Source organism: Psammomys obesus, unplaced genomic scaffold (assembly GCF_907164565.1).
Source record: "Psammomys obesus unplaced genomic scaffold, mPsaObe1.curated_primary_1811, whole genome shotgun sequence".
In the NCBI taxonomy this organism is placed as follows: domain Eukaryota; kingdom Metazoa; phylum Chordata; class Mammalia; order Rodentia; family Muridae; genus Psammomys; species Psammomys obesus.
Window position 1 is genome coordinate 12162897 of NW_026596131.1, and position 12238 is coordinate 12175134.

Consider the following 12238-nt stretch of genomic DNA (forward strand, 5'->3'; position numbering starts at 1 on the left):
AAGAAAGAAAGAAAGAAAGAAAGAAAGAAAGAAAGAAAGAAAGAAAGGAAAAAAGAAAACAGTGATATGCCGAAAGATGTGTTTCCAAGGTGGCTCTAAATCCAGTCAAGGTAACAACGGTCAAGACTAACCTAGGAAGTCAGCTGTGGTGTCACACATCTTTAAACTGAGCACTGGGAAGACAGAGGCAGGTGGATCTCCAAATTCAAGGCTAGTCTGGTGAGAGTTTCAGGCTAGCCAGGGCTACCCACATAGTGAGACCCTGTCTCAACCAAACCAAACCCGAAGCAAGGCAATCCAGGGAGAGAGTGGCACATGTTGCCTGGAAGCAACCAGAAAGATGCGAGGAGGCCTGTCACCTCGTAGGTGTAGGTACCCAAGCCCAGACACACCTGTCTTCATTTGGCAGACCCAGATGGTGGCATCTGCCAGGAGAGGGCCAGAGCAGGTGTCCCTGGGTCCCTTCATCTGTGGTTCTCAGCAGGGTGAGGCCGAGAGAAGGGCCTTCTTGTCACCTGGCATCTGGAGCTCAGCAGTGGTGCGGCCCCTTTGGGGGTGTTGGCTTTACTAGAGGAGTTTGCGGGTGGGGAGAAGGATACAGCGGAGATGCCCTGCGGAGTCGAGGCGATGGTTGAACATTGAGAAAGACCACCAAATATCTCATGAAGTCTACAGCTGGGAACTGCTTTAGGGTGCCACAGATCGTGGGCTCTCTGTCTATTCCCTGTCACTCCTTGGCTCAGGAGGCATCCTTCCTTGCCTTAGAAGCCTGTGTTCTGTGACATCTGGGGGGCCATGGAAAATGGCCCCAGGGAGCAGGAGGGAGGGACAGGGCAGAGGCTGTGTGGCCAGGTTAAAGGCTGAATAGATAAGGGGTGAGTTCATTAGGCCCTTGCTTTTCTGGCGCGTGGTTGGCAGACAGTTCAGCAAGGCAGGTTGCTAGTCCTTCATGTCCTCATGCTTTGTAGGGACAGACACCCCTGATGCCACCATACCAATCTGTACCCCAAACCCTGTCATCTTTTCTTCGCAGTCTTCCAGGCAAGTGCCATCTGCATCACCAAAAAGGGACCGCTGTGGTTTGTCCAGAAGATAGCACACCGCCCCTCCCCCCAGCCTGGGCCAGGGACGTGCTGAGCTGGCACAAACAGTACAGTGCGCTCTGGGCTGGTACTTTTCCACCTGGCTTGAATTATTTCAGAGAGCCCGAGACACAACCAGGCAATGGATCAGTCACGGTCCCGTGTCTTAATGAATCTGCCCTTGCTGGAACCCATCACCTCTCTTGCCCAAGGTTGCTTGCAGTGTGGGCTCCCAAGAGGCCTTGGGGCCTCTTCCAGCACTGTAGCATCTGAGGCACAACCAAAGGAGGCTTTGTCCTGCTCCCGCAGGCAGCCAACGGCCTGGCAGATGCAAAGGCTGGGACATCCAGCCCACCGGAAGGCCACTGTGCACCCCTTGGAGCTGAGAGGGAAGACAAGGGCTCTCAGCACCCTTGACCTGTTTGGACAGAGTCCTCCTTGCTCTCAATGTCTAGTCAGCTCCCAACAGCTGGACCCAATGCCTGCTCCATCTGCTCATGTCCCCTGTTTCTCCCCAGGCCACTCACTCTTCCTGGGGCTCTCATAACCCAAGGGACACAGGTCTCCTGGGGCACAGGGCCTAGCAGCCCTGTAACATCCCACATAGCGTGTGTTCAACGGAAGGACCGAGGGGGTAATGCATGTGACAAACAGCACATCACTGTCCTCGGTGTTGTTGTGGCCCCGGGTTTTCTTCTCTGGACCAGTGTAAGGAGACGGTGGAGAGGGCCATAGGCAGCAGTGACCCACTCCCCACCTGACACTGGTGCTCAGTGCAGACTCCCTAAATGCTGGAGTTTGAAGGGGAGAAGCCAGGGGGCTTCCTGGTCAGTTCCACAGGGGCTTAGTGGAGGGGGGATGGTTTTACAGACAGAAAGCTGGAATTGGCAGCTGTGGTGGCCACGCCAAGGCCTAGAGCCTTCTTCAGGGAAACCACTGAGCAGATGGTTGTTCTAGAAGAAGCCACAGGGCTGTGGCCATCTTTTTCAGGCTCCAATGAGATAAGATGACTGACACCAGGCTCCTGCTGGACAACAGAGGACCGCCACTGGTTTCTGACCTAGCCATAGTTTCTAGATTACTGGAGGACAGCCCTGTCCCAGTGTTTGTGAAGCGCCAGGCACGGGCAGGCCCCGGGTCCCAGGGGACTCAGTGCTATGGCTGGCTAGAGAAGGGAGGGGGTCCCCAGAGGCCAGCAGGAGCTGGGTTTGCCGTGACTTTTGGAATCCTTGGCTCTGAGAGAACTCTTAAGGGACTCCGAGGACTTTGGCTCTGCTCTCTGCAAACTCAGCCCTGTGAGAATTACAGGAATCCCCTTCCTCCCGGCCGGTGACCCAGGCCAGGTACACTGCTTGGCAAAGTAGCCTGGGTGGATTTCCGGACCCCTTGCCCCTAGGTAGGCGCCCATGTACAGTGAGACGTCTATCCCATTGAGTCATCTCTGAGAGTATGCTCTCACCAACCTGCCCTTGGGCAGTGTCCCCCACCTTACTTTTCATCCTTGGCTGTGGGAACTGTTTGGGTGCAAGGCTGTTTGGGAATGAGGGTTTCTTGGGGGCTCAGACTCTAACGGGCTCTTCTCTCAGTAACTTAGGGGTGCCGCCAGGCCGGGGGAACTGCCCACTCACTCTGCCTCTGCCCTTTGACCTCATCTACACCGACTATCACGGCCTGCAGCAGATGAAGCAACACATGGGACTGTCCTTCAAGAAGTACCGGTGAGAGGCCCAGGGACCCCCGGGACCACAGCCTCCCCTCCCCCGTGCCAGCTAGCTCAGAGTGGAGCACTGCACAGCCCCTCCTCCTGGCTCAGCCTTCGCTTTCCCTCTCCAAACCACTTCCATCCCAAACACTCCGGAGCCTGCAGAATGGGGGCTGAAGCCTGGTTGGATGGGGAGGTGACCTTGATGGAGGGGTGAGGGAGGGTGGGGAGGAAGTGGGGAGGAGCCCCTTTGGGGTAAGACCTCTGCCATGGAGCCTGGAGTTGGGGAGTTGGCCAATCCCCTTCCCTCAGTGACGCAAGTGTGCTGCGGCCAGCAGCAGTGGGTCCGTTTCGCTCCGAGAGCCCCACTGTCTGTCCTCATGCTCTAATGCCGTCAGCACCCAGTGTGATTTTATTAGAGGAAGTGGCGGCTGCTGTTATTGCTTTTATTATTAATATGGGCTGTCTGTGCATTGCTGTCTTGGCCGCCCCGCCCCCTCTCCCTGGGAAATCAGGAATCCTGCCGACCTCAGCACTCCTGTAAGATTCTGGGTCACCTGGAAGAAATGCTAGGCCCTGGCAGCTTTGTGTGGGGGTGTGTAGGTGTCAGCGCCATTCTTCAGTAGCCACTCAGGGTAGGATGTACGGCTAGGGTTTCTGGATCCGTGGCCTCGAGGTGACCTGCTCTAGGTTAGCTGATCTAATAGGAGCTCTGTGCTTTAGACTACAAGTGTGTGGTCCAGAATGTCAGGGGAGAGGGGTAACAGTGGAGCAGGGAAGATGGAGTCAGAACTTCGTTTGAGCCCTACCTAGGAGGGCGCCCTCTTGCAGAGGAGGCTTGGGGCAGTCTCCCAAGCCCCAGTCTCCAGGACCCCACCCAGGGACACTGTTCTTCCCAGTCGAGCACCCCCTTCAGATACCTCCCTTCCTAGCCTTCCTCCAGTGAGGCAGAGGCTTGGCTTCTGGATACCAGCCAGGGGCCCTGCAGGCATAAGAGTGGCCACGCAACCCTGAGGCGGCTGGACTGACAGTCCTGCTGGGGGAGCCAGCACAGACAGGGTGGAGGCCTCGCTGTGGTCACACAGTGAGGCAGTGTCTGGGTGAAGTCCTTGCCAAGTACTGTATTTCCCTGACTTAGCTGCAGCGCTGTCACAGGGCCACCCCTGGTCCAGGGACACACAGAGAGGTCTGATCTCAGTCCTGGTTCCCTCTGGGGGAGGACAGGTGCAGAATCCGAGTCATCGACACCTTTGGGACAGAGCCGGCGTACAACCATGAGGAGTATGCCACATTACACGGCTACCGGACCAACTGGGGTTACTGGAACCTCAACCCCAAGCAGTTCATGACCATGTTCCGTGAGTGCTCCTGGGAGAAAAGGGGCATCCCGGTGTGTGCAGGGGCTGGTCTCCCCATGCGCAGGGGTGAGTGGCCTTCTTCCCAGGCCAGTGGGATGGGCTTGGCAAGCACCTGCCATCCCCTTGGGTAGAGAGAAGGTGCAATCGCAGAGACTGTAGAAGGCGTGTTCAGGGTTGGTGATGACCCAAGGCTGGGAGCTCTCAGAAGCACATAGCTCAGAGCAGGGGGCCCAGTGGTCTTCCAGAAGCTTCTGGAACCAACCAGATAAACTGGAAGGGGGTGGGGCAAAGAAAATGTAAGCCTTTCTACCCAAAGGGGTGCAGAAAGCAGGGGATGAGCTTGAAGGTTCTGGAAACATGGGAGTCTGGGGGAGTGAAACTCCTTAGAAACAGAATGTCGGCCACTTGCATCTTGTTCTCTTACTTCCAGTGCTGGGGTCGGCCCTGGGACCCTGTGCTTATTAGGCCGGCATCAGCCCCAGCCTCCCCTGCTTTTAAATGTTTGAAATAGGGTCTCAGACTGTGCCCCAGTCTGGCTTTGAACTCCTGCTTTAGCCTGTAAGTGCTGGCATTTCAGTCGTGTGGTCCTTGCTTAATGGTCTCTCTGGTGTCCCTTAAAGTATCTTTTTACATTCATTTACTCATTTGTGCACCTGGGGAGCATGGCAGAGGAGCACACACATGCCATGACAAACGTGGAGGTCAGAGGACAAGTTGAACGAATCCATTCTTTCCTTCTGCCGTGTGAGTTCCAGGGACCGAACTCGGGTTGTCAGGCCCAGCAGCAGGTGCCTCCTCCTCTCTGAGCCATCTTACTGGCCCCCAGTTGTCGCTCTTAATTGTCATCTGCTGCTGCTGCTGCTGCTGCGAGCAGAGTAGCATCGTAAGCATCTAATTTGTGGCGATAGGCCAGAAAGCCAGATAAGCCGCCTCGTTAGGATTGTGTCTGAATTAAGAGCAGAGTGGGTTCCGCACAGCTCCCAGGGACTTGCAGAGGACGAGATCTCCATTCAAGGCGTCAAACTCATGGCATTTCTGTCAGCACCGTGGGTTCAGGCTGCGCTGGGCAGAGGATGAGGTACCACAGTCAGTGAGCGACAGCTTCATCAGCTCCCAGGAGGGTGGGGCAATTTCTGAAGCCCACAAGGTCTAGGTGAGGAGCAGAGGCATTGCCACCTTCCCGAGGACACACAGCCCTGTGGAGACCACTCTTTGCTGGGGTGTGGAAGGTCCAGAAAGGAATGTGGTTTTGCTATAAGGTGCCACAGGGAATGAAGTCTGGAGGGAAAAGATATAAAGGGGAGGGCGGGGCATGGTGGGGAGAATCTGAGTCCTGGGTGATGACCCACTTAGAAAGGAGGTTCAGATATGAAGATGGTAAGAGAGGCCTGGGGGACCCGGCATGGGCTTTGTAGGCAGAGCGCACCGGCTGACTGCAGCTGGACAAAGGGGTGGAGATCAGTGGGGGACAGAAGACGGGCTAAGAGGCCTCTCTATGACCCTAACAAGCACTCAGGGGGGAGGGGAGGAGGCAGGCGAGGCTAGCCTGTTCTACAGAGTGAGTTCCAGGACAGCCAAGGCTATGCAGAGAAACCCTGCCTTGAAAGAAAAAAACAAAAGGGCTAGCAAGATGTCCTGCCAAGTATGGGAGCTTGCTGACAAACCTGATGACCTGGGTTCAGTCCCTGGGACCTACACTGTGGAAGGAGAGAACCAGCTCCCACAATCTTACCTCCACACATGCACCCTAGCACACAAGTGCACACACAGAGACAGAGACAGAGAGACAGATAGAGACACACAGAGAGAGTTAATTAATTAATTAATTAATGCTATAAAATATTTTAAAGGAATCTGCATAAGAAAATTAAGATTCGTCCCACGGTAGCGCTTATCGAATATGAAGTTACAGACGTGGCAAACTCCTACCAACCTGCCTGAACCCTAATCAAATGTCTCTGCTTTTCCACAGTGCTTATACTATCCCCTCAGCTGTTTCAAACAGGATTCTGTCCTTTTTAGTGTTTTGAGACAGGATCTTGTCTACCTCAGGCTGTCTCTTTCCCTCTCCTGGCCTAACTGTCACCTGCCTTGAGTTCTTTGGTTAATTGTTCCCGTTATTTTAATTGGTCACCATGCTTTCTTGTCCAGTCACAATGACTGATTCAGCTAATTATATGCTAAATCTGTCCCTTCTGGTGGAGCGCAGGACAGTCCTGATGTGTCCTCAGCTGCTGAGGAGAGGGAGGCCACCAGAAGAGGGAGGTAGGCAGCCCAGCAGGAGGGAGGGAGGAAGAGACTCATGCAGGCATCTAATCATCCGGAGGGTCTGGCTGCCTTTCTGCAGTGGGGGTGCGTTGAAAGTTGAGACCGAGCCTGGGAGACAGTGGAACTGTCCTCACAGAGAGAGCTCTGGGCCTTGGGGCAGGGCTCAGCCTCACCCCCTGAAGCCAAGGGGAGGTGGCCTGGGTCTACTCCGCATCCAGCTGAGGGCCATGAGCATTCCCAGGCACTGTGACAGGAGGCGTCAGGGGCTGGGCATGTGGCTCAGCTGGCAGTGTGCGTGCCCAGCAGGCACAACAGCCCAGGTTCAAGCACTACATAAACAGGTCATGGCAGCACACGCCTATAATCCCAGCAGTTAGGCAGAGGCAGGAGAATGAGAAGTTGGGGTCACCCTCAGCTACACAGGAGGGGAGAGTTGGGGAAGCAGCAGCTGTGAACTGGAATGTCTTGTAGGACGCCTCGAGGTGCTTCAGGGAGTGGGTTCGGATGCCAAACCGTGGTTGATTAGAACAGGGAGCCAAGGTTCGGGGAGGAAATGGCGTGACAGGGATTTGGGGTGTCCCAGGAGACTGAGCATGCCTTGCTGGCAGCCAGCACTCACCAGGGGCCTGCCCACACAGAAATGGCCTCTGGAGACACTTGATTCCAGGTTCTAGCAGCTTCCAGGATGGCTGCCTGAACCCGAGGGAGGGGAACAAGAGAGGAGACAGGGACTAGTTCTCAAGACGGGCAGGTTCGCCCACACCTGACCTTAGGACCTCTGGCTGTTAATGAGGAGCAATTTCCTCATTGACTTAAAAAACACTTTTTTTTTTTAAGTTAAAATTTAAAAAGCATTAATTGAATAAGGAGAGAGGCCTTTTGGTTACATAATCTGTTAGGCAAGTTGTATGCATTGGGTAATCTTTTAACAACAATGCAATGATGATACTTTTCTGAAGATCCAAGCAAATAATAAATGAATTATTAAAAAGATAAAACTCAATTTGTTCCAGAAGGACAGAGAGGAAGTCAGGCCTTGCCCTGCCTGGGCTGGGTTCTGGAAGAGAATTAGGAGCTCTTTATCTTAATTCTCTGGTGCCATCTCAACAGAGAGCCAGCCGGTGGGGGCCCACGTAAGGCTGAGGGACCCCAGAGAGGCTCATGGGGGCAGTGATTGGGGTGGGGAGCCTGAGGGATCTTATCTCGGGGTGTAGGGTCTGGGCGAGGTAGAGGAGACTCCCTTGCCAGGGTGAGGACAATGCTCTAGAGAGGGGACTGAGCAGAGATGGGAGTCCCGGCTGAGTAAGTCAGAGTCAAGCCATCTGAAGATGAGGTGGGGAGCCAGGCGGCCCTGCGGGTTCCCTGCTCTGAGCTTTGCGGCAGTCTCTAGGCCAGGTCAGAAGGCCCATGGGTGCTGTCCCCACATGCTCAATAGGGACTCCCGGGAAAGGGGGGTCCAGGGACCCGGGCTGCTGCTTGGACATTGGATAACCCCTTCTTCCCCTCTGTGGCTGGGCTGTAGCTCACACCCCAGACAATTCCTTCATGGGCTTCGTGTCTGAGGAGCTCAATGAGACTGAGAAGCAGCTCATCAAAGATGGCAAGGCCAGCAACATGGCGGTGGTATACGGCAAGGAGGCCAGTATCTGGAAGGTGAGCCCCAGCAGGCCCACTGCCAACCATGGCAGCTCCAGTGCAGGCCACGCCCACTGCAAAGCCACCCATGAGTGGACATATCCTCTGTACCTGCCTACCAGGCCTACACAAGTGCAGGCCACACCCATTCTGCCACTAGCCACACCCACTGCGCTGCCAGGATCACTCAAGTGCAGGCCAAAGGCACACAGGTCATGTCCATGCAGGGCAGGCCACACCCATCCTTCCTGGTTCTACTGCTGACCACCATAACCATAACCAGGCGGTCCCTGACGAGATGGTAACAGTCCCCCTCAACCCCTGAACTGTTCCCAGCGACCTGGATGGTTGGTTTGTGGAGGGCGCCAATGAAACCCTCCACCCCCACCTCTGGAAACTAATGAATAACTTGTAAACCCCACAGGCAGGTTTAGGAACTCGGTGGGAGGAGAGGCAGGGGCGGGGCTTAGAGATTAAGACCCCACCTTCCGGCTTGGGTCCCCTATCCTGGGGAAACTTGTAAGGGGTGATGCCTGCTTCTGGTCACTAACCTGTTCTCTCTGTTTCCTGTGCTCCCTGGCGATGAGGCAGCTCCAGGTACGGAAAGGAAGCCCCCGAGTGCATGCGACTTACTCCTCCTAAACAGCAGTGACTGCTCTGTGGGGTCTGGCCTTGACTCTAACACTAGCTCCGTGGAGGTACCGGGTGAGGGTGGGGGAACAGCAGGGTCCAAGGAACAGTCTTCTCTGGGTCCCTCCCTGTGAGAGCTCCTGGGCTCAGCCACAGACAAGGCTGAGGGCGGGAGGGGCGGAAGACAGGCACGAAGCGGATGGCAGGAAGGCAGGGCTGGGCTCAGTTGGTAGGGTGCTTGCTGAGCATGCACAAAGCCCAGGGTCCAGGCCCTAGTTCCCATAAGGAACATGGTTGGAACAAGCCTATGGTCTCAGAATTCAGGAGGCAGGGTGACAAGCTCAAGGTCATCCCAAGGTGCACGGCCAGTATCCTGAGTCAAGCTTGTGACATGGGTGTCTTATTTGAAAATTCTCATGCCATTGTTGGGTAGGATTAGATCAGCTGTCTCGGGATTATAGTGACCTTACAAGATGGATGTCTTTCACAGTTTCTGGAGGTGGCCAGGCTGAGGTACATGGTCCCTTGGTAACATGGTGCTTAGTCTTCACCCTGAGTCTGCCATGGGCTCAGGATATCCACAGACATCTGGTTCTCAGAGACACATTCCAGTCAACGAGGCAGGATCAGGGGTGAGCAAGGCTGTCTTCTCCCCGTCTAGGCCAGTGGCTGGGTCTTCAAAGGAGTGGCCTTATTGCAAGCCACCATGTGGATGCCTCAGGCCTGGGTTCCTGCTGAGGCAGGAGTAGAAGCAAGTGTTAGGCTTTGTCTGGATGAGCACACTGAGCGAATGTGAGAGGCTGGCCTCTGTGCTGTTAATGCCAAGCGCTGCTGAGGGTCATGTCCCCCCGTGTGGTGAGGATGGCCTGGTATCGGGCCCATTCAGATGGGAGAAGTGGGGCCCAGCCAGCTATAGGGTGAACCCACAGCTAGCCAGTTGCCAAGAGAGCAATCCAACATCTAGCTGACCCCAGACCTGGGCTGCTGAACCCCAGCTCTGCACAACGGGCTTTGTGGAGTTGTAGCAAAAAGCTTCAGAAGGTCCAAGATCCCTGTCTGGGGCCACACAGAAGGCCCCAGAGGCAAGACTTGCTGAGGTCTCCAGGGAAGTCAAGCCTGGGAAAGGGCACAGTCGAGGAGAACCTTGAATGACAGAGAGTGGGAGATTGAACTCTGGCAGATGAGAGTCCAGCTTTGGAGATAGCCCAGCCCATTCAGCCAGACACCTCAAAGAAATGGTACTTGCCCGGTTGTAAGGTGTCAGGAATGGCTGATGAGCAGAATGTGAAGGTCCTGTCCTGGGGCAGGAGCCAGGGAGAGTCTTGTTTGGAAGAGGGAGGAAGGAGGCGACCCATTACCCTTGGTTTGTGCAGAAGCTGGAATCCTTCCAGGTGTCTTGGATTTTGTGTGTGCGTGTGCATGTGTGTGTGTGTGTGTGTGTGTGTGTGTGTGTGTGTGTGCTGACCTCTGTAGCCTTTATCCCTGTCTACTGTAACTTGGCATGTTTGACTTTGAACTGTCTCACTGTGGTTCTATTGGCTATGGCTTTATTCTTTGACCTATATGGAGTTCATAGATCTTTTTGAACCTTGTTTAATTGGTCACAAGTTTTAGAAAATCCTCACTTGTTACCTCATTAACTATTGCTTAGACTGGCTATGGTCCCCAAAAATTAAAATATAGGAGCTTGAGAGATGGCTCGGTGGTAAAGAGTACTGGCTGTTCTTCCAAAGGACCCAGGTTCAATTCCTAGCACCCATATGGCAGCTCATAGCTTTCTGTAACTCCACTTCCAGGGAATCCGACATGCTCACACAGACACACATGCAGGCCAAACACCAATGCACCTAAAAAATAAAAAAGGAATCACCAAAAACCAAAAATAAGTTACTATTGCGTTGGCCCCACCAGACTTGATTCATGAATATATTAGATCATTGCTGTTTCCTTCCCTTTTTGCTTTTTGTTGTAATTTTCTAGACAAAATTTCAGTCCTGGCTGTCTTGGAGCACCCTAAGTAAACCAAATTTATTTCGAACTCACAGAGATCTGCCTGCCTCTGCCTCCTGAGTGCTGGGATTAAAGGGGTGCACCACAAATCTGGTTCTTTTTGCTTTAGTTTTAATGGAAGTTTACACAGAGCAAAAGTTATTTTCTTTGTCGGGTTTTCTTTTTTCTAAGATTTATTTATTTATTATGTATACAATGTTCTGTCTGTATGTATACCTGCACCTGCAGGCCAGAATACGGTACCAGATTTTGTTATAGATGGTTGTGAGCCACCATGTGGTTGTTGGGAATTGAACTCATGACCTCTGGAAGAGCAGCCAGTGCCCTTAACCTCTGAGCCATTTCTCCAGCTTCTTTTTGTTGGATTTTCTAAGGGTCTTCCTGTGTAACCCAATGGTTCTTGAACTTGGGCTCAAGGCTCAGCCCATTCTTGAACCTCCCAAGTGTAGGAGTTACAAGTGCGCATCACACCTGGCTAAGTCTCGATTTTAATCGAAATCAAAAGCTATCTTTTACGGACCGTGCTCTGGAGCTTCTGGCGCTTCTGGCCACAAAGTCCATGTTTATCCCAAACCCACAGCTTTTCTCCAGAACCTCTGCTGGTTTCATGGTTTTAGTTTTCACCTTTGAGCCTATGGTCCATTTTGAGTTAACTTTGCCATCTAGTTGGACATACAGATTCTTCCAGTTCTGTGCTGCCACCTGGATCCCAGGCTCTGAGGCCCCCTCCCTCTCTTTTCCTGTGGATGACAAATGGCCTGGGCTATTTGTTGGAAAGGCCCGTTCTTCCTCCTCAGAAACATTCCTCTTCTCAGCACTGAGGACTGTGGGTGTGAGACTCTGTCTGGAGTCAGATGTCCCATCCTCCTGATCTGGGACATCCTGATGTCTGCCACACTGTCCCCACCTGCCTCCTGCCCCACATGGACCTGGGGTCAAGTGTTCTGTCTGCTGATGTTCTTTTCCAAAGCTGTTCCATCCATTCTAGGTCCTCAGCATTTCCAAATGGTTTTAGCTTGACCCTGTTCATTTCTGTAGCAAAGCCTTCTGGGTTTTCAGGAGGATTTTTTTTTTCCTTTGGTTGCCTTGATTTTTTTAATGTGCTCTAGAAAATGAATATGAAAAAAAATCATAGAAATAATTTAAAGTCAAAGCTGATGCCATTTTCTTCCCAAGAGGATTATTTCTGAGTCCTGGCTTATAGTTGGGACCTTAACAGTCCCAGGTCACCTGAATCACGTATAGAAACAACTCAAGTCAGTGGCGGCTCCTGCGGGGCTGCTCTGGTTCATTCCCTTCGACCAGTACCCAGAACTTTTACCACCTTCTCCCTTCTTAGATGAAAGGAGGGATGGATGAACAGGAAGTAGACAGACGGATGGGTAAATAGGTAGAGACATAGATGGATACGTGGATAGAGAGATGAGTAGGTTGGTGGATGGATGGGTGGAAGTGTGGGTAAGGGGTGGAAAGGTGGATGGAGGGTTAGGAGGGTTGGTGTATTTATGTGTGTGTGTGTGTGTGTGTGTGTGTGTGTGTGTGTGTGTGTGTGT

General features: G+C 53.3%; 1 protein-coding gene across 1 annotated transcript in view; it reads left to right on the top strand.

Annotated features, from left to right (window-relative positions):
• Mgat5b (alpha-1,6-mannosylglycoprotein 6-beta-N-acetylglucosaminyltransferase B) overlaps window positions 1-12238 on the top strand; it is a 66736-nt gene that overhangs the window by 42915 nt on the left and 11583 nt on the right. The window contains exons 9-11 of the mRNA XM_055592541.1: window positions 2669-2800; window positions 4009-4142; window positions 7933-8063. Coding sequence (XP_055448516.1) covers window positions 2669-2800; window positions 4009-4142; window positions 7933-8063 — 397 coding nt within the window. The remainder of the gene's footprint in view (window positions 1-2668; window positions 2801-4008; window positions 4143-7932; window positions 8064-12238) is intronic.